This window comes from Dendropsophus ebraccatus, chromosome 8, assembly GCF_027789765.1.
Source record: "Dendropsophus ebraccatus isolate aDenEbr1 chromosome 8, aDenEbr1.pat, whole genome shotgun sequence".
Classification (NCBI taxonomy): Eukaryota; Metazoa; Chordata; class Amphibia; order Anura; family Hylidae; genus Dendropsophus; species Dendropsophus ebraccatus.
The window spans coordinates 4,916,830-4,939,531 of NC_091461.1; the positions used below are offsets into that span (position 1 = coordinate 4,916,830).

General features: G+C 52.9%; 1 protein-coding gene across 9 annotated transcripts in view; it reads right to left on the bottom strand.

The window, feature by feature from the left end:
• TDRD5 (tudor domain containing 5) overlaps positions 1–22,702 on the bottom strand; it is a 73,805-nt gene that overhangs the window by 35,367 nt on the left and 15,736 nt on the right. For 4 of the 9 annotated variants that reach the window (XR_011364206.1, XM_069979660.1, XM_069979661.1 and 1 more), the window contains exons 1-6: positions 8,701–8,722; positions 5,852–6,082; positions 5,359–5,742; positions 3,657–4,075; positions 2,552–2,635; positions 53–109 (exon numbers count right to left, since the gene is read on the bottom strand). Coding sequence is in view for 8 of the 9 variants with exons in the window: in XM_069979660.1 (XP_069835761.1) it covers positions 53–109; positions 2,552–2,635; positions 3,657–4,075; positions 5,359–5,742; positions 5,852–6,082; positions 8,701–8,707 (1,182 nt within the window). In the remaining variant the exon portion in view is untranslated. The other 5 variants (XM_069979656.1, XM_069979657.1, XM_069979654.1 and 2 more) reach the window with 5 other exon arrangements.

Below are 22,702 nucleotides of genomic sequence, written 5' to 3' on the forward strand. Positions count from 1 at the left end.
GGTGGGGTCAGAGGTCATATTGTTCAGGTTGTCATTGGGCGGAGACTCTCACCTTATACGCAGCCAGCAGGTGTAACACGGGGAGCCCGTCCGGGTGCTCACACACAACCTGGGTAAGAAGTAAGAGAGGTTACACATAGAACGGTAACATGGAATAAAGCTTTTTAACAGATTTACTACTGCACATATGATTACTGGCGAAAAGCCAGCGGCACATTATATAGCAGTGAGCGGCTACTGATCGGCCAGTATATATAGGGCGGCCTCAGTCATCCAGCTCCTCGGGGGGGAGGGGGGGGGGGTTGCGGTTTCTGATTACCCATGAAGTCTCCCTCACCTTGTAAATCATGGCAGATCCACTTCCTTCCTACTTTATGTTCCCTACAGTCTGTCTGCCCTTGTGTTTCTCATCCTTTCCATTCCTGCTATAATGTGCCTGCACTCACACTCAGCTGTACACATTGCTGCTATAATGTGCCTGCACTCACACTCTGCTATACACACTGCTATATTGTGCCTGCACTCACACTCCACTATACACACTGCTGTTATAATGTGCCTGCACTTACACTCAGCTGTACACACTGCTGCTATAATGTGTCTTCACTCACACTCCACTATACACACTGCTGTTATAATGTGCCTGCACTTACACTCAGCTGTACACACTGCTGCTATAATGCGTCTTCACTCACACTCAGCCATTCACACTGCTGTATAGAAAAGATTCTGTCACTGTCCTCCAGCACAGCTCTGTGATTCAGCTCTGCTTCTCTATTCTAGCCTGTTGTTCTACGCTACTGCATTATGGGGATCTGCAGTTCCATCCTGTATCTACAAACTGCTGCTGTGTTATCAAGGTCATGCTGTTACTATACATTATACACCACATGCTGCTATACTGTACAGTAACATATATATCACATATCCAGCTGCTGTGTTATCAGGGTTATACAGTTACTATACATTATACACCACATGCTGCTATACTGTACAGTAACTTATATATCACATATCCAGCTGCAGTGTTATCAGGGTTATACAGTTACTATACATTATACACCACATGCTGCTATACTGTACAGTAACTTATATATCACATATCCAGCTGCTGTGTTATCAGGGTTATACAGTTACTATACATTATACACCACATGCTGATTGCTATACTGTACAGTAACATATATATCACATATCCAGCTGCAGTGTTATCAGGGTTATACAGTTACTATACATTATATACCACATGCTGATTGCTATATTGTACAGTAACTTATATATCACATATCAAGCTGCTGTGTTATCAGGGTTATACAGTTACTATACATTATACACCACATGCTGCTATACTGTACAGTAACATATATATCACATATCCAGCTGCTGTGTTATCAAGGTCATGCTGTTACTATACATTATACACCACATGCTGCTATACTGTACAGTAACTTATATATCACATATCCAGCTGCAGTGTTATCAGGGTTATACAGTTACTATACATTATATACCACATGCTGCTATACTGTACAGTAACATATATATCACATATCCAGCTGCAGTGTTATCAGGGTTATACAGTTACTATACATTATACACCACATGCTGCTATACTGTACTGTACAGTAACTTATATATCACATATCCAGCTGCAGTGTTATCAGGGTTATACAGTTACTATACATTATATACCACATGCTGCTATACTGTACAGTAACATATATATCACATATCCAGCTGCAGTGTTATCAGGGTTATACAGTTACTATACATTATATACCACATGCTGCTATACTGTACAGTAACATATATATCACATATCCAGCTGCAGTGTTATCAGGGTTATACAGTTACTATACATTATACACCACATGCTGCTATACTGTACAGTAACTTATATATCACATATCCAGCTGCTGTGTTATCGGTGTATACAGTTACTATACATTATATACCACATGCTGCTATACTGTACAGTAACTTATATATCACATATCCAGCTGCAGTGTTATCAGGGTTATACAGTTACTATACATTATATACCACATGCTGCTATACTGTACAGTAACTTATAATATCGCTAGAGATGAGCGAACCTGGAGCATGCTGGAGTCCATCCGAACCCGACCGTTCGGCATTTGATTAGCGGTGGCTGCTGAGGGCTTTATCCAACTTCAGCAGCTACCGCTAATCAAATGCCGAACGATCGGGTTCGGATGGACTCCAGCATGCTTGAGGTTTGCTCATCTCTAAATATCACAGATTCAGCTGCTTCTCATTGTTTGTTTCATCTCTTCTACATGTTATTCAGAATAAATAATCAGTATATTTGGGGGGTGGAACCAATTGTCTGCAGATCAGTGATTTCTTATAGGAAAATTTGCTTTAGTGTAAGAGTGGATTTGGATTACAAGCGCCGTCCCGGAACGGATTATACTCATAATCCAAGGCACCACTGTGTGTATATATATATATATATATATATATATATATATATATATATTACTCTTCTCTGCTGCTCCTGTCCGCACAGCTCTGCTATATGACTTACATGTTTTATGGCTTGTCGGAGATCATTGCCGATAACAAATCCCGCTCTGGTCTGTGACAAACAAAGCTTAAAATCCTCCTGAAACTGAACAGAAACAGAGAGAGGTGAAATCCACACCGGCCTGTCGTATACAGGCGGGCGCGTCAGCGGGGAGAATACAGGCGGGCGCGTCAGCGGGGAGAATACAGGCGGGCGCGTCAGCGGGGAGAATACAGGCGGGCGTCAGCGGGGAGCATACAGGTGGGCGTCAGCGGGGAGAGTACAGGCGGCCGTCAGCGGGGAGAATACAGGCGGGCGTCAGCTGGGAGAATACAGGTGGGCGTCAGCGGGGAGAGTACAGGTGGCTGTCAGCGGGGAGCATACAGGCTGGCGTCAGCAGAGAGAACACAGGCGGGCGTCAGCTGGGAGAACACAGGCGGGCGTCAGCTGGGAGAACACAGGCGGGCGTCAGCTGGGAGAACACAGGCGGGCGTCAGCTGGGAGAACACAGGCGGGCGTCAGCTGGGAGAATACAGGCGGGCGTCAGCTGGGAGAACACAGGCGGGCGTCAGCAGAGAGAACACAGGCGGGCGTCAGCAGAGAGAACACAGGCGGGCGTCAGCAGAGAGAATACAGGCGGGCGTCAGCAGAGAGAATACAGGCGGGCGTCAGCAGAGAGAATACAGGCGGGCGTCAGCAGAGAGAATACAGGCGGGCGTCAGCAGAGAGAACACAGGCGCACATCCAGACTTGCATCAGAAAGGTACAGGCTGCATCCAACACCCCCCATACTTACAGTCACTATAATATTTCATGGTTGGGTGTAATGTCACATTGTAGCTTATAATCTCACTGTATGTGGAGTATATGTGGATAACACACCACACCTGTGAGACCCCCAATGGACAATGCAAATGAAGAGTGAACATCACCCCCATAGATAGATAATGTATGGCACTCCGTGGTTATTGAGTAGCACCCCCCCATGGATAGTGTATAGCACCCCTATGGATAGTGTATAGCCCCCCTCTAAATAAGGAATAGCCTCCACCACCCCCAAATCCTGGTCATCTGGTCATCACCTCAGGATATAAGAGAGAGGCCCATAAAGCTGGAATCCACCTACCTTCTCCTGCAGCCACTGTACACTCTGCTCCGTGCTCAGCTCTGCTACATCAGTCTTCAGAGGAGATGTATGTGAGCCGGGACCCCCAGCAGTGTGAGGTGAGGGGTCACTGTCCGAGTCACTAGCAGTGCTCATCACTATGGCTGATGGGCCTGAAGGTAAACTATCTGGATTTCCACCTTCAGACTTCCCGGTGTCTGCAGCGGTGCTTCTGGCGGGTGGGTTTTTTGTGTAGTATTCTGCCTCCGCTGCCATGAAGAGCCGATCCAGGGCTGTGACCCCCGAAGGCTGAGGAGCGTCAGGCGGTGGAGGACTCTCTGGGACGAGCGCTTTCTTAGGAGCATCCTGTTTCTTATTTACAGGAACGCTGGTGGTCACTCTGAGGACATTCCCCGAAGCCGGATACTGGAGACCGGAACCTGGGAGAGGAGGAAAAGTAAGGGGAGGAAGAGTCATATATAATTCTAATATCATATATAATAATACTGGAGACCGGAGCCTGAGAGAGGAGGAGGAGGAGGAGGAGGAGAAGTCATACATAATCCTGATATATATAATACTGGAGACCAGAGCCTGAGAGAGGAGGAGAAGGAGGAGGAGTCATATATAATCCTAATATCATATATAATAATACTGGAGACCGGAGCCTGGGAGAGGAGGAGGAGGAGGAGGAGTCCTATATAATCCTGATTTATATATAATAATACCGGAGACCGGAGCCTGGGAGAGGAGGAGGAGTCCTATATAACCCTGATATAATATATAATACTGGAGACCGGAGCCTGGGAGAGGAGGAGGAGGAGGAGGAGTCCTATATAATCCTAATATCATATATAATAATACTGGAGACCGGAGCCTGGGAGAGGAGGAGGAGGAGTCCTATATAATCCTGATATAATATATAATACTGGAGACCAGAGCCTGGGAGAGGAGGAGGAGGAGGAGGAGTCCTATATAATCCTAATATCATATATAATAATACTGGAGACCGGAGCCTGGGAGAGGACGAGAAGGAGGAGGAGTCATATATAATCCTAATATCATATATAATAATACTGGAGACCGGAGCCTGGGAGAGGACGAGAAGGAGGAGGAGTCCTATATAATCCTAATATCATATATAATAATACTGGAGACCGGAGCCTGGGAGAGGACGAGAAGGAGGAGGAGTCATATATAATCCTAATATCATATATAATAATACTGGAGACCGGAGCCTGGGAGAGGACGAGAAGGAGGAGGAGTCCTATATAATCCTAATATCATATATAATAATACTGGAGACCGGAGCCTGGGAGAGGAGGAGGAGGAGTCCTATATAATCCTGATATAATATATAATACTGGAGACCAGAGCCTGGGAGAGGAGGAGGAGGAGGAGTCATATATAATCCTAATATCATATATAATAATACTGGAGACCGGAGCCTGGGAGAGGACGAGAAGGAGGAGGAGTCATATATAATCCTGATATATATAATACTGGAGACCGGAGCCTGGGAGAGGAGGAGGAGTCCTATATAACCCTAATATAATATATAATACTGGAGACCGGAGCCTGGGAGAGGAGGAGGAGGAGGAGTCATATATAATCCTAATATCATATATAATAATACTGGAGACCGGAGCCTGGGAGAGGAGGAGGAGGAGTCCTATATAACCTGATATAATATATAATACTACTGGAGATATGGGGTACTCACTCGGCATTGCTCTGTAAGTGACCGGAGTCTTCAGGATCAGTAAGGATCCGGCTCTCGTCTGCTGCACCTGCACAAAGTCGGACACGGACCTCAGCACTTCTATGAGGGAGTAGAAGCCGTAGCGGGTGTACTGGAAGCTGCGGCCAAACCGCTTATAGTAGGCCGACTCCAACTGGGAGACCAGCAGCGGAGAGATGGACAGCAGGTCCCGTAATTCGCCCTTGACAGCTGCCGGCAGCACCGGGGCCACTCGCCCCCGTCTCACCAGGTCCATATGGGACAAGGGGCGTCCGATGCGGCGTTTGCAGATCCCTTTCCTCTTGACGCTGATCTTCTGTCTGGACACCAGCTCCGCCATGTCCTTTGTTTCCTCATTCACCACAGCTGAAATATAAGATTAAGAGCACATAGGTAGGAAGGTAATGGATGGGAAGGATGATGATGATGATGATGAACACTAACGGTAAGTGAGATGTACAGTAGCGGCACTCACCTGACAGCATCACGCTGCCGTCCACCCCGGTGCAGACCTTCACCACGTCAGGCATATCCAGCAGCAGCTCCATGGTGGACCTGTAGTCCAGGGCCCTGAGGGGGAGCGGGGAGCCCACCATGGTGCGGTAGTCCCGCTCCAGCTCCTGAACGCTCAGGCCCAGCTTAGAGGCGATCAGCAGGGAGCGCACCTCCTTCTTCAGCGTCTCTAAGATCCGATCCTTATTCATGTCTGGGAGAGAAGGAAGGAGGAAGCAGTGAGAACCTCATCATCCCCTCATAGTATATTCGCTCACTATCTGTACACCTGCTGAGGACCGCCGCTCTGGAGGGGTATGAACGAACACCTCCACAAGGACCGACTGGTGTGTAGGGACCGTACAGGGACAGTGCAGGCACAGACTGGTGTGTAGGGACCGTACAGGGACAGTGCAGGCACAGACTGGTGTGTAGGGACCATACAGGGACAGTGCAAACACTGACTACACTGACTGGTGTGTAGGGACCATGTAGGGACAGTGCAGGCACTGGCAGGTGTGTAGGGACCATGTAGGGACAGTGCAGGCACTGGCAGGTGTGTAGGGACCATGTAGGGACAGTGCAGGCACTGGCAGGTGAGTAGGGACCATGTAGGGACAGTGCAGGCACTGGCAGGTGAGTAGGGACCATGTAGGGACAGTGCAGGCACTGGCAGGTGTGTAGGGACCATGAAGGGACAGTGCAAACACTGACTACACTGACTGGTGTGTAGGGACCATGTAGGGACAGTGCAGGCACTGGCAGGTGTGTAGGGACCATGTAGGGACAGTGCAGGCACTGGCAGGTGTGTAGGGACCATGTAGGGACAGTGCAGGCACTGGCAGGTGAGTAGGGACCATGTAGGGACAGTGCAGGCACTGGCAGGTGTGTAGGGACCATGTAGGGACAGTGCAGGCACTGGCAGGTGTGTAGGGACCATGTAGGGACAGTGCAGGCACTGGCAGGTGAGTAGGGACCATGTAGGGACAGTGCAGGCACTGGCAGGTGTGTAGGAACCATGTAGGGACAGTGCAAGCACTGGCAGGTGTGTAGGGACCATGTAGGGACAGTGCAGGCACTGGCAGGTGAGTAGGGACCGTGTAGGGACACAGCGTCCTCAGCAATCAATAGTTTTCCAGGAGGAAGAGCAGAGGAAACAGCACAGCACTGCTCCAGAATTGTTAGGAAGTATTTAACCCCTTAAGGACTGGACCATTTTTCACGTTCTCCTCCTCAGAACGTTGCGATCAGCTGGCCGCTACATCTGATCCTGGGATGGCCGAGCTGCAGATCCTGGCACCGATTCTCTTTTCTCCTCCGCTGTTTCTGAGTCTCCTCTTCCTTCCGCAGTCATCATACTGATCTTTAGAAGCCGGCAGGCGTGAGGGTCCGAGATTAGCAGCTCTGCCAGTACAGGGACCATCATATATACAGGGATCAGCAGCTCTGCCAGTACAGGGACCATCATATGCACAGGGATCAGCAGCCCTGCCAGTACAGGGACCATCATATATACAGGGATCAGCAGCTCTGCCAGTACAGGGACCATCATATATACAGGGATCAGCAGCTCTGCCAGTACAGGGACCATCATATATACAGGGATCAGCAGCTCTGCCAGTACAGGGACCATCATATACAGGGATCAGCAGCTCTGCCAGTACAGGGACCATCATATATACAGGGATCAGCAGCTCTGCCAGTACAGGGACCATCATATACAGGGATCAGCAGCTCTGCCAGTACAGGGACCATCATATACAGGGATCAGCAGCTATGCCAGTACAGGGACCATCATATATACAGGGATCAGCAGCTATGCCAGTACAGGGACCATCATATGCACCAACCCACTGGCAGTTTTCCTGTAATTTCCGGATTGAAACATGCACAGGCGGGCCTGACTACGACTACAGCACAGGCGGGCCTGACTACGACTACAGCACAGGCGGGCCTGACTACGACTACAGCACAGGCGGGCCTGACTACGACTACAGCACAGGCGGGCCTGACTACGACTACAGCACAGGCGGGCCTGACTACGACTACAGCACAGGCGGGCCTGACTACGACTACAGCACAGGCGGGCCTGACTACGACTACAGCACAGGCGGGCCTGACTACGACTACAGCACAGGCAGTCTGACTACAACTACAGCACAGGCGGGCCTGACTACGACTACAGCACAGGCGGGCCTGACTACGACTACAGCACAGGCAGTCTGACTACGACTACACACCGGCATAACTGCTCTCCATCCTGGCCGGCCGTCTTCTATACGCTGCCGCTGTTGTACCTGGACACCATCTATACCCGGCAGGTGACTGACATACAGATCTATGTCCCGGCCCCAGGATGTGGTGATTGGAGCCGCCGCCATCACTGTGCACATTCGCCATCTACCTGCGCCGCCCATCACCCGGCCTCACAGCGGATCCAACATGGCGGCCACACACACCTCAGGAGGCCTCTGCAGCCACATCCACCACAGCAGCAGGGACACCTGCAGGAGACATAGGGATGTGTAACAGGAGGACTGAGACTGAGGCTCAGAAAACGCATCAAAATCTGATGATGTGAAGGCAGCCTTACACCAGTCACTGTACAGAATGGCGCGTCACGTGACTCCTCCCACCCCGGGCGCACATACACCCAGGAGGGCACAATGGCTTCTGTCCCTGGCTCTAATTCACACACATGAACTGCTCAGTATCCGCTCCGCTTACTTCCCGCTTCGGTAACCCCTCCGGTTCAGATACAGCACGTCTCCCTCCGCCAACTCCGCACCCTGCGCAGAGTCACCGTCAGATCCCTCCGCCCCCTTCGCCTACTCCGCATCCTATGCGTAGGATCCCTCCGCCACCTGCGTAGGCTGAGCGTCAGATCCCTTCGCCACCTCCGCGTCCTATGCGTAGGATCCCTCCGCCACCTGCGTAGGCTGAGCGTCAGATCCCTTCGCCTCCTCCGCGTCCTCCGCGTCCTATGCGTAGGATCCCTTCGCCGCCTGCGTAGACTCAGCGTCAGATCCCCCTCGCTACCTCCGACTCCTCGGCATTAGATCCCTCCGCCACCTCATCGTCATACCTTAGCGTCGAATCCCCCCGCAGATCCCGGGTACAGATAGAGATTATTCCTCCGCGCTAGGTCTGTGACGTCACTGCAGAATCTACTTGGAAGGACTATTTTCTTATTTGTAATGGTGCGTTTACACAGCCAGATTTATCTGACAGATTCTGGAAACCAAAGCCAGGAATGGATTTGAAAAGAGGACAAACCTCAGTCTTTCCTTATGACCTGTTCCCTGTTTATAGTCTGCTCCTGGCTTTGGCGTCAAAAATCTGTCAGATAAATCTGTCTGTGTAAATGCACCATTATGCTGCGTTTACACAGACAGATTTATCTAACAGTTCTTTGAAGCCAAAGCCAGGAACAGACTTTAAACAGAGAACAGGTCATAGAGGAAAGACTGGGATCTATCCCCTTTCCAAATCCATTCCTGGCTTTGGCTTCAGAAATCTGTCAGATAAATCTCTCTGTGTAAACGCAGCATTAGTTTTTTTGTTAAGTGATTGGTTTACTGTATCCTCCTCCAAACCATTAATGGAAGTCATGGGGAGCAGGCTGTGTGAGGGGGGGGTACATGGGAAGCAGGCTGTGTGAGAGGGGGTACATGGGGAGCAGGCTGTGTGAGAGGAGGGTACATGGGGAGCAGGCTGTGTGAGAGGGGGGTACATGGGCAGCAGGCTTTGTGAGAGGGGGGTACATGGGGAGCAGGCTGTGTGAGGGGGGGTACATGGGGAGCAGGCTGTGTGAGAGAGGGGGGTACATGGGGAGCAGGCTGTGTGAGAGAGGGGGACTATGGGGAGCAGACTGTGTGAGAGAGGGAGCCATGGGAAGCAGGCTGTGTGAGAGACGGGGGCCATGGGGAGCAGGCTGTATGAGAGGGGAGTACATGGGGAGCAGGCTGTGTGAGGGGGGGGTACATGGGGAGCAGGCTGTGTGAGGGGGGGTACATGGGGAGCAGGCTGTGTGAAAGGGGGGTACATGGGGAGCAGGCTGTGTGAGGGGGGGTACATGGGGAGCAGGCTGTGTGAAAGGGGGTACATGGGGAGCAGGCTGTGTGAGGGGGGTACATGGGGAGCAGGCTGTGTGAGAGGGGGGTACATGGGGAGCAGGCTGTGTGAGGGGGGAGTACATGGGGAGCAGGCTGTGTGAGAGGGGGTACATGGAAAGCAGGCTGTGTGAGAGGGGGGTACATGGGGAGCAGGCTGTGTGAGAGAGGGAGGCCATGGGAAGCAGGCTGTGTGAGAGGGGAGTACATGGGGAGCAGGCTGTGTGAGAGGGGGGTACATGGGGAGCAGGCTGTATGAGAGGAGGGTACATGGGGAGCAGGCTGTGTGAGAGAGGGGGGCCATGGGTAGCAGGCTGTGTGAGAGAGGGGGATACATGGGGAGCAGGCTGTGTGAGAGACGGGGGCCATGGTGAGCAGGCTGTATGAGAGGGGAGTACATGGGAAGCAGGCTGTGTGAGAGGGGGGTACATGAGGAGCAGGCTGTGTGAGACGGGGGTACATGGGGAGCAGGCTGTGTGAGAGATGGGGTACATGGGGAGCAGGCTGTGTGAGAGGGGAGCACATGGGGAGCAGGCTGTGTGAGAGGGGGTACATGGGGAGCAGGCTGTGTGAGAGGGGGGTACATGGGGAGCAGGCTGTGTGAGAGGGGGGTACATGGGGAGCAGGCTGTGTGAGGGGGGTACATGGGGAGCAGGCTGTGTGAGAGGGGGTACATGGGGAGCAGGCTGTGTGAGGGGGGGTACATGGGGAGCAGGCTGTGTGAGAGGGGGGTACATGGGGAGCAGACTGTGTGAGAGGAGGGTACCTGGGGAGCGGGATCTGTGAGAGAGGGGGACCAAGAGGAGCAGGCTGTGTGAGAGAGGGGGGCCATGGGAAGCAGGCTGTGTATGGGGGGTACATGGGGAGCAGGCTGTGTGAAAGGGGGGTACATGGGGAGCAGGCTGTGTGAGAGGGGGGTACATGGGAAGCAGACTGTGTGAGAGGGAGGTACATGGGGAGCAGGCTGTGTGAGAGAGCCGTACCATTCTGGGGAGCAGGGTGTGTGAGAGGAGGGGGGGTACATGGGGAGCAGGCTGTGTGAGGGGGGTACATGGGGAGCAGCCTGTGTAAGAGGGGGGTACATGAGGAGCAGGCTGTGTGAGAGGGGGGTACATGGGGAGCAGGCTGTGTGAGAGAGGGGGGTACATGGGGAGCAGGCTGTGTGAGAGGGGGGGTACATGGGGAGCAGGCTGTGTGAGAGGGGGGTACATGGGGAGCAGGCTGTGTGAGAGGGGGGTACATGAGGAGCAGGCTGTGTGAGAGGGGGGTACATGGAAAGCAGGCTGTGTGAGAGGGGGTACATGGGGAGCAGGCTGTGTGAGAGGGGGTACATGGGGAGCAGGCTGTGTGAGAGGGGGTACATGGGGAGCAGGCTGTGTGAGAGGGGGTACATGGGGAGCAGGCTGTGTGAGGGGGGTACATGGGGAGCAGGCTGTGTGAGAGGGGGATACATGGGGAGCAGACTGTGTGAGAGGAGGATACATGGGGAGCAGACTGTGTGAGAGGAGGGTACATGGGGAGGGGGCTCTGTGAGAGAGGGGGACCAAGAGGAGCAGGCTGTGTGAGAGAGGAGGGCCATGGGAAGAAGGCTGTGTGAAAGGGGGGTACATGGGGAGCAGGCTGTGTGAGAGTGGGGTACATGGGGAGCATACTGTGTGAGAGGGAGGTACATGGGGAGCAGGCTGTGTGAGAGAGCCGTACCATTCTGGGGAGCAGGGTGTGTCAGAGGAGGGGGGTACATGGGGAGCAGGCTGTGTGAGAGGGGGGTACATGGGCAGCAGGCTTTGTGAGAGGGGGGTACATGGGGAGCAGGCTGTGTGAGAGGGGGGTACATGGGGAGCAGGCTGTGTGAGAGGGGGGTACATGGGGAGCAGGCTGTGTGAGAGGGGGGTACATGGGCAGCAGGCTTTGTGAGAGGGGGGTACATGGGGAGCAGGCTGTGTGAGGGGGGGTACATGGGGAGCAGGCTGTGTGAGAGAGGGGGGCAATGGGGAGCAGGCTGTGTGAGAGAGGGGGGTACATGGGGAGCAGGCTGTGTGAGAGAGGGGGACTATGGGGAGCAGACTGTGTGAGAGAGGGAGCCATGGGAAGCAGGCTGTGTGAGAGACGGGGGCCATGGGGAGCAGGCTGTATGAGAGGGGAGTACATGGGAAGCAGGCTGTGTGAGAGGGGAGTACATGGGGAGCAGGCTGTGTGAGAGGGGAGTACATGGGGAGCAGGCTGTGTGAGAGGGGTGTACATGGGGAGCAGGCTGTGTGAGAGGGGAGTACATGGGGAGCAGGCTGTGTGAGAGGGGAGTACATGGGGAGCAGGCTGTGTGAGAGGGGAGTACATGGGGAGAAGGCTGTGTGAGAGGGGAGTACATGGGGAGAAGGCTGTGTGAGAGGGGAGTACATGGGGAGCAGGCTGTGTGAGAGGGGAGTACATGGGGAGCAGGCTGTGTGAGAGGGGAGTACATGGGGAGCAGGCTGTGTGAGAGAGGGAGGCCATGGGGAGCAGGCTGTGTGAGAGGGGTGTACATGGGGAGCAAGCTGTGTGAGAGGGAGGGTACATGGGGAGCAGGCTGTGTGAGAGTGGGGTACATGGGGAGCAGACTGTGTGAGAGGGAGGTACATGGGGAGCAGGCTGTGTGAGAGAGCCGTACCATTCTGGGGAGCAGGGTGTGTCAGAGGAGGGGGGGTACATGGGGAGCAGGCTGTGTGAGAGGGGGGTACATGGGCAGCAGGCTTTGTGAGAGGGGGGTACATGGGGAGCAGGCTGTGTGAGAGGGGGGGTACATGGGGAGCAGGCTGTGTGAGAGAGGGGGGTACATGGGGAGCAGGCTGTGTGAGAGAGGGGGACTATGGGGAGCAGACTGTGTGAGAGAGGGGGGCCATGGGAAGCAGGCTGTGTGAGAGACGGGGGTACATGGGGAGCAGGCTGTGTGAGAGAGGGGGGTACATGGGGAGCAGGCTGTGTGAGAGGGGAGTACATGGGGAGCAGGCTGTGTGAGAGGGGAGTACATGGGGAGCAGGCTGTGTGAGAGGGGAGTACATGGGGAGCAGGCTGTGTGAGAGAGGGAGGCCATGGGGAGCAGGCTGTGTGAGAGGGGTGTACATGGGGAGCAGGCTGTGTGAGAGAGGGGGGCAATGGGGAGCAGGCTGTGTGAGAGAGGGGGGTACATGGGGAGCAGGCTGTGTGAGAGAGGGGGACTATGGGGAGCAGACTGTGTGAGAGAGGGAGCCATGGGAAGCAGGCTGTGTGAGAGACGGGGGCCATGGGGAGCAGGCTGTATGAGAGGGGAGTACATGGGAAGCAGGCTGTGTGAGAGGGGAGTACATGGGGAGCAGGCTGTGTGAGAGGGGAGTACATGGGGAGAAGGCTGTGTGAGAGGGGAGTACATGGGGAGCAGGCTGTGTGAGAGAGGGAGGCCATGGGGAGCAGGCTGTGTGAGAGGGGGGTACATGGGGAGCAAGCTGTGTGAGAGGGAGGGTACATGGGGAGCAGGCTGTGTGAGAGAGGGGGGTACATGGGGAGCAGGCTGTGTGAGAGGGGAGTACATGGGGAGCAGGCTGTGTGAGAGGGGAGTACATGGGGAGCAGGCTGTGTGAGAGTGGGGTACATGGGGAGCAGACTGTGTGAGAGGGAGGTACATGGGGAGCAGGCTGTGTGAGAGAGCCGTACCATTCTGGGGAGCAGGGTGTGTCAGAGGAGGGGGGGTACATGGGGAGCAGGCTGTGTGAGAGGGGGGTACATGGGCAGCAGGCTTTGTGAGAGGGGGGTACATGGGGAGCAGGCTGTGTGAGAGGGGGGGTACATGGGGAGCAGGCTGTGTGAGAGAGGGGGGTACATGGGGAGCAGGCTGTGTGAGAGAGGGGGACTATGGGGAGCAGACTGTGTGAGAGAGGGGGGCCATGGGGAGCAGGCTGTGTGAGAGAGGGAGGCCATGGGGAGCAGGCTGTGTGAGAGGGGTGTACATGGGGAGCATGCTGTGTGAGAGGGAGGGTACATGGGGAGCAGGCTGTGTGAGAGGGGGGTACATGGGGAGCAGGCTGTGTGAGAGGGGTGTACATGGGGAGCAGGCTGTGTGAGAGGGAGGGTACATGGGGAGCAGGCTGTGTGAGCGAGGGGGGGCCATGGGGAGCAGGCTGTGTGAGAGGGGAGTACATGGGGAGCAGGCTGTGTGAGAGGGGAGTACATGGGGAACAGGCTGTGTGAGAGGGGGACCATGGGGAGCAGGCTGTGGGAGAGTGGGGTACATGGGGAGCAGGCTGTGTGAGAGGGGGTACATGGGGAGCAGGCTGTGTGAGAGGGGGGTACATGGGGAGCAGACTGTGTGAGAGGAGGGTACATGGGGAGCGGGCTCTGTGAGAGAGGGGGACCAAGAGGAGCAGGCTGTGTGAGAGAGGGGGGCCATGGGAAGCAGGCTGTGTGAAAGGGGGTTACATGGGGAGCAGGCTGTGTGAGAGGGGGTTACATGGGGAGCAGACTGTGTGAGAGGGAGGTACATGGGGAGCAGGCTGTGTGAGAGAGCCGTACCATTCTGGGGAGCAGGGTGTGTGAAAGCAGGGGGGGTACATGGGGAGCAGGCTGTGTGAGGGGGGGTACATGGGGAGCAGGCTGTGTGAGGGGGGTACATGGGGAGAAGCCTGTGTGAGAGAGGGGGTACATGAGGAGCAGGCTGTGTGAGAGGGGGGTACATGGGGAGCAGGCTGTGTGAGAGAGGGGGCCATGGGGAGCAGGCTGTATGAGAGGGGAGTACATGGGGAGCAGGCTGTGTGAGAGAGGGGGTAAATGGGGAGCAGGCTTTGTGAGAGGGGAGTACATGGGGAGCAGGCTGTGTGAGATGGGAGTACATGGGGAGCAGGCTGTGTGAGAGGGGGACCATGGGGAGCAGGCTGTGTGAGAGGGGGGTACATGGGGAGCAGGCTGTGTGAGAGGAGGGTACATGGGGAACGGGCTGTGTGAGAGAGGGGGACCAAGAGGAGCAGGCTGTGTGAGAGAGGGGGGGCATGGGAAGCAGGCTGTGTGAAAGGGGGGGTACATGGGGAGCAGGCTGTGTGAGAGGGGGGTACATGGGGAGCAGGCTGTGTGAGAGGGGGTTACATGGGGAGCAGGCTGTGTGAGAGAGGTGGTACATGGGGAGCAGGCTGTGTGAGAGGGGAGTACATGGGGAGCAGGCTGTGTGAGAGGGGAGTACATGGGGAGCAGGCTGTGTGAGAGGAGGACCATGGGGAGCAGGCTGTGTGAGAGGGGGTACATGGGGAGCAGGATGTGTGAGAGGGGAGTACATGGTGAGCGGGCTGTGTGAGAGAGGAGGACTAAGAGGAGCAGGCAGTGTGAGAGAGGGGGGGCATAGGAAGCAGGCTGTGTGAAATGGGGGTACATGGGGAGCAGGCTGTGTGAGAGGGGGTTACATGGGAAGCAGGCTGTGTGAGAGGAGGGTACATGGGGAGCGGGCTGTGTGAGAGAGGGGGACCAAGAGGAGCAGGCTGTGTGAGAGAGGGGGGCATGGGAAGCAGGCTGTGTGAAATGGGGGTACATGGGGAGCAGGCGGTGTGAGAGGGGGTTACATGGGAAGCAGGCTGTGTGAGAGGGGGTACATGGGGAGCAGGCTGTGTGAGAGGGGGTACATGGGGAGCAGGCTGTGTGAGAGAGCCGTACCATTCTGGGGAGCAGGGTGTGTGAGAGGAGGGGGGTACATGGGGAGCAGGGTGTGTGAGAGGAGGGGGGTACATGGGGAGCAGGGTGTGTGAGAGGAGGGGGGTACATGGGGAGCAGGGTGTGTGAGAGGAGGGGGGTACATGGGGAGCAGGGTGTGTGAGGGGGGGTACATGGGGAGCAGGGTGTGTGAGAGGAGGGGGGTACATGGGGAGCAGGGTGTGTGAGAGGAGGGGGGTACATGGGGAGCAGGGTGTGTGAGGGGGGGTACATGGGGAGCAGGGTGTGTGAGGGGGGGGTACATGGGGAGCAGGGTGTGTGAGAGGAGGGGGGTACATGGGGAGCAGGGTGTGTGAGGGGGGGGTACATGGGGAGCAGGGTGTGTGAGAGGAGGGGGGTACATGGGGAGCAGTTTCTATACGTTACATTTCAGTGACAGATGCTCACCTGCATTTATGTGAACGTCAAAAAACATTGGATCCGTCTTAGTGGGAATGGCTGGTGCAGTTCGAGGTATACAGCAGCGGACGTTCTTGCATCTCTTTTTTTTTCTCCCTATAACTTTAAACAACCAGCAGAAACGTGGAGTGAACCAACCCTGTGGGCAGTCACACTCTGCAGCCGTTCAGTCTGTGTGAACAGATCCTAGAACTCAAAAAATTTGGTGTAAAAAAAAGGAAAGATTTTGCTGCAGATCGGCAGGTTTTATTGCAGATCGGCGGCTTCTGACATTTTATTGCAGATTTGGGGATAATCGCCGTCCTCCGCCTTTCTGCAGCATAAAGTGACGGTCATATAAAGCGGCACCACGAGGCGGCTCCTGTGAGGATTCCTGCACCATGTGACGCTTTCTGCATTTACCTTCTGGCCCGGGGACGCTCTCTGGTTCTCGCTCTCTTGTTCTCTCTCTCTGATTCTCGCTCTCTGATTCTCGTTCTCTGGTTCTCACTCTCTGGTTCTCTCTCTCTGATTCTCGCTCTCTGATTCTCGTTCTCTGGTTCTCTCTCTCTGATTTTCGCTCTCTGATTCTTATTCTCTGATTCTCACTCTCTGGTTCTCTCTCGCTCTCTGATTCTCTCTCTGGTTCTCGCTCTCTGGTTCTCTCTCTCTGATTTTCGCTCTCTGATTCTTATTCTCTGATTCTCACTCTCTGGTTCTCTCTCGCTCTCTGATTCTCTCTCTGGTTCTCGCTCTCTGGTTCTCTCTCTCTCTCTGTGATTTTCTCTCTCTGGTTCTCACTCTCTGGTTCTCTCCCTCTCTGATTCTCGCTCTCTGATTCTCGTTCTCTGACTCTCTCTCTGGTTCTGACTCTGGTTCTCACTGTCTGGTTCTCTCTCTCTGGTTCTCTCTGTCTCTGGTTTTCTCTCTCTGGTTGTCTGTCTCTGGTTCTGACTCTGGTTCTCTCTCTCTGATTCTCATTCTCTGATTCTCTCTCTCTGGTTCTCTCTCTCTCTCTCTCTGATTCTCTCTCTGGTTCTCGCTCTCTGGTTCTCTCTTTTTCTCTCTCTCTGATTCTCTCTCTGGTTCTCACTCTGGTTCTCTCTCTGATTCTCGCTCTCTGGTTCTCTCTCTCTCTGATTCTCGCTCTCTGGTTCTGGTTCTCTGATTCTCGTTCTCTGATTCTCGCTCTCTGACTCACTCTCTGGTTCTCTCTCTCTGGTTCTGACTCTGGTTCTCACTGTCTTATTCTCTCTCTGGTTCTCTCTCTCTGGTTCTCTCTCTGATTCTCGCTCTCTGACTCACTCTCTGGTTCTCTCTCTCTGGTTCTCTATCTCTGATTTTCGCTCTCTGATTCGCTCTCTGGTTCTCGCTCTCTGGTTCTCTCTCTCTCTGATTCTCTCTCTCTGGTTCTCACTCTCTGGTTCTCTCTCTGATTCTCGCTCTCTGGTTCTCTCTCTCTCTGATTCTCGCTCTCTGGTTCTCTCTGGTTCTCGTTCTCTGATTCTCATTCTCTGATTCTCGCTCTCTGACTCACTCTCTGGTTCTCTCTCTCTCTCTCTGGTTCTCTCTCTCTGGTTCTCTCTCTCTGGTTCTGACTGTCTGGTTCTCTCTCTCTGGTTCTCTCTCCGATTCTCACTCTTGGTTTTCGCTCTCTGACTCTCTCTGGTTCTCACTCTGGTTCTCAATCTAGTTCTCTCTCTGGTTCTCTCTCTCTGGTTCTCTCTCTCTGATTCTCTCTCTGATTCTCGCTATCTGGTTCTCTCTCTCTGTTTCTCTCTGGTTCTCTCTCTCTGGTTCTGTCTCTCTCTGGTTCTCTCGCTCTCTGGTTCTCTCTCACTGATTTGCACTCTTTCTTGCTCTCTGATTCTCTCTGATTCTCACTCTCTGGTTCTCTCTCTCTCTGGTTCTCTCTCTCTCTGGTTCTCTCTCTCTGGTTCTCTCTGGTTCTCTCTCTCTGGTTCTCTCTCTCTCTGGTTCTCTCGCTCTCTGGTTCTCTCTCACTGATTTGCACTCTTTCTTGCTCTCTGATTCTCGCTGATTCTCACTCTCTGGTTCTCTCTCTCTGGTTCTCTCGCTCTCTGATTCTCGCTCTCTGGTTCTCGCTCTCTGGTTCTCTCTCTCTCTGGTTCTCTCTCACTGATTTGCACTCTTTCTTGCTCTCTGATTCTCGCTGATTCTCACTCTCTGGTTCTCTCTCTGGTTCTCTCGCTCTCTGGTTCTCTCTCTCTGATTCTCGCTCTCTGGTTCTCTCTCTCTCTGGTTCTCTCTCTCTCTGGTTCTCTCGCTCTCTGGTTCTCTCTCTCTGATTCTCGCTCTCTGGTTCTCGCTCTCTGGTTCTCTCTCTCTCTGGTTCTCTCGCTCTCTGGTTCTCTCTCACTGATTTGCACTCTTTCTTGCTCTCTGATTCTCGCTGATTCTCACTCTCTGGTTCTCGTTTTCCGATTCTTGCTGCCTATAATAGGGGTCATTCATATTGGTGTTGCTGTACTCACAGATTTTCTCACAGACTCACAGATCTGTACTCACAGATTTTCCACATGCAAAATTGTGAAGAAAAATGGAAGAAAATCCAGCCTGTCTGAACATGGCCGTACAGATGTGCATTAAGCCGTGTTCACATAAAGCTGATTAATCCAATGCCACAGTGTCTGTCCCAGCTCAGCCTCTGTTCACACTGCTGCAGATTTGTGGCAGATTCTGATTGCCCTGTAAGTAGATTTCGCTTTGTCTATGGTCACATGACAGTATTAAATTATGTTCACCAAAAAAATTGTCTTTTAAATCAGAAAGAGCCAGAGATTTATTTAAAAAATAAATAAATCTCCGGTCTTCTAGTACTTATTAGCTGCTGTGTGTCCTGCAGGAAGTGGTGTATTCTCTCCAGTCTGACACTGTGCTCTCTGCTGCCACCTCTGTCCATGTCAGGAACTGTCCAGAGTAGGAGAGGTTTTCTATGGGGATTTGCTGCTGCTCTGGACAGTTCCTGACATGGACAGAGGTGGCAGCAGAGAGCAGTCAGGACAAACAGCAGTTGATAAGTCCTAGAAGATCACAGATTACACTGATCCCTACTATGCTATGGCATAGCAGTGATCAGTGTGTTGAATCTAATGTAGTAATGTAAAAGGGGACCTAAAGAGTGTAAAAAAAAAATCAATTAAAGTTTAAAAAAATGCCCCATAGCCCCTCCCCCAATAAAAGTTAAAATCACCCCCTTTTCATTTTATAAACACATAAAAATAATAAAGTTGATTAACATATAATATACTGTAGCATGCGTAATCTTCGGATCTTATGAAAGAAAACATTACTATTTCCACACAGAGAACGGCGTGAACAAAAATACGCAGAGATTGCTTTTTTTTAAATTACATTTTATGTACAAAAAAAATTAATAGTGATAAAAACTAGAGATCATGGCGCAAAAAATGATGCCCCATACAACCCTGTACGTGAAAAAATAAATTTTAAATATACTTATTTGCAAAAAAAAGTTTTGCTGCTAATAAAAATAGTAAAACGTTTGAAAACCTAGTAACCATGCACATCACTGTATTCAGACCGACCTGTCGAATAACGAAAATATATGCCAGTTTTACCGTAAAGCGCGTTACCTAAACAGGGATCCCCCCCAAAAAATCGTGGGATCACATTTTTTGACCCAGATTCACCCCATAAATGATATTTTGGGGGTTCCATCATTCATTTTATGGCAGATTGAAAGAGGTACAAAGTGCACCTGCTCCTGAAAAAAACAAGCCCTCACCTGGCCCTGTAGGGGGAAAAATAAAAGAGTAATGGGTCTTAGAAGACGAGGAGGAAAAAACGAAACCGCAAAAGTTGGCCCGATCCTTAAGGGGTTAGGCTATGTTCATACTACGCAAAAAACACGGCCGTATTTCATAAAATGGCCGTATTTGCTCGAACAACGGCCGTTATTTTGCAAATAACTGCAGTTGTTTGTGCAAACACGGCCGTTTTTATGAAATACGGTTGTGTTTTTTATGTAGTGTGAAACCGGCCTTTATGTCCTCAAAATCTATGTCGAAGGTCATCACCGAAATCCACTAAACAACTATGTGAAGTCGGCGCCTGTATTCTAAGGCCCCGTTCCCACTGAGCAAAGATAGCGGAATTCCGCGACGGAATTGTCCGCCGCGGAATGCCGTTAGCCTCCCGATCAAAATGGGAGTCTATGGGAGGCGCGCGCTCCTGCCCTGTCCGCGCTGAAGAATGAACATGTTCATTCTTCAGCGCATACAGAGCAGGAGCGCGCGCCTCCCATAGACTCCCATTATGAGCGGGAGGCTAACGGCATTCCGCGGCGGACAATTCCGTCGCGTAATTCCGCTACCTTTGCTCAGTGGGAACGGGGCCTAAAACTGGTGCTGAGACACACGGTGAGATCTATAAGACCTTGTGTGGAGGAGCTGTTACCATAGCAACCCCTCAGATCCCAGCTCTGAAAGTGTGATTGGTTGCTATGGTAACTGCTCCGTGCGCAGAGTCTGATCTCTCCCTCGTAGAGGGGCAGAGACTCCTGTAATCCACGTCACTGTCCGAGAAGATGAGCGGATTGTGCTGATGTCGCTGTCAGGATGGAGGAGGATGGATTCCACATCACAGCAATTTACATCACTCGCCCCCCACAGCCGGACCCCCGCACCCCTCCCCCATAGACAAACACTGACTCCAGGAGTAATGAGACGTGAAGACATTGTGCCGGGTCAGCGCCTCCAATATGAGGAATCCGCCATCTTCTCACATCATCTGTACAGGGGCAGGGAACCTTTGGCCCTTCAGCTGGCGCAAAACTACAACTCCCTTCATGCCTGGACAGCCAAAGCTAAAGGTTATATAGCGGCCCTGAGCCGGGAAATGCATCGGAAGCAGCGAAGACGCCACCAAGTCCCTGCCAGGATTCAGTGTTATTTAACCCCCCAAAAAAATAAAAAAAAGTACAAAAACACCAGAAAACGGTTATTATTTTTCATGTTTTTGTTTGAATAGCAGCGACTACACGTCCTGAATCCCGTCAGGATATACTTGCTGCGTTCGGTTTTGTGTTTGCACCGTGTGTGAGGTTCAATTTCTTTTCGACAATTACCCGATTTTTTTCTCCTGTAAATTTTTTTTTTTTTGGGGGGGGGAGGGGCTTTTGCTTAAAGGAGAAGGCCAGCATGTTTTTTTTATTTTTTATTTTATAATCCGGCTGGGGGAACAACTACTGACTTCCCCCCATGCCTGCGAGTCGTTGTGCCAGAAGGTCCCGGACTCCCGCCAGAAGGAGGGGGGAAATGCGTGACCCGGCTGATAGATGCCTTATCAGCCAATCAGTGACTGCTGTGGTGTCCGCCCCATCAACCAGGACGACATGGAAGAGGGGAGAGCCGGAGAGTGCCGACAGGTGCCCCTGTAACAGGACGCAGTGCAGCGCGGGCGTGGGGAGCAGTAAATATAAGTTCTTTATTACGTACTGCTGACCGCTGCCATTAGGGGGTCCGCTGCCATGAAGGAGGGACTTGGTGTGTAGAATGGTCAGGTAGGTAGTCGGTGTCACAGTAACATCCACAGGATCTCCTGCAGAACACTGCCCATCACACTGCCCCCACCATCTTGTCTCCTTCCCATAGTGCATCCTGGTGCCATTTCCTATGTACACAAGTTATGACCCCCATGTTATCCCGCAGGATAGAGGACCCCGGTGTTATCCATAAGGATAGAGGACCCCCATGTTATCCCTCAGGATAGAGGACCCCCATGTTATCCCTCAGGATAGAGGACCCCCATGTTATCCCGCAGGATAGAGGACCCCGGTGTTATCCATAAGGATAGAGGACCCCCATGTTATCCCTCAGGATAGAGGACCCCCATGTTATCCTTCAGGATAGAGGCCCCCCTTGTTATCACACAGGATAGAGGACCCCCGTGTTATCACTTCAGGATAGAGGCCCCCGGTGTTATCCCTCAGGATAGAGGACCCCCATGTTATCCTTCAGGATAGAGGCCCCCCTTGTTATCCCTCAGGATAGAGGACCCCCATGTTATCCTTCAGGATAGAGGACCCCCGTGTTATCCCTCAGGATAGAGGACCCCCATGTTATCCTTCAGGATAGAGGCCCCCCTTGTTATCCCTCAGGATAGAGGACCCTGTGTTATCCCTCAGGATAGAGGACCCCCATGTTATCCCTCAGGATAGAGGACCCCTGTGTTATCCCCCAGGATAGAGGACCCCCGTATTATCCCTCAGGATAGAGGACCCCCGTGTTATCCCTCAGGATAGAGGACCCCCGTGTTATCCCCCAGGATAGAGGACCCCCGTGTTATCCCTCAGGATAGAGGACCCCCGTGTTATCCCTCAGGATAGAGGACCCCCGTGTTATCCCCCAGGATAGAGGACCCCCGTGTTATCCCTCAGGATAGAGGACCCCCGTGTTATCCCTCAGGATAGAAGACCCCCATGTTATCCCTCAGGATAGAGGACCCCCGTGTTATCCCTCAGGATAGAGGACCCCCATGTTATCCCTCAGGATAGACCCCTGTGTTATCCCCCAGGATAGAGGACCCCCGTGTTATCCCTCAGGGTAGAGGACCCCCATGTTATCCCGCAGGATAGAGGACCCCCATGTTATCCCTCAGGA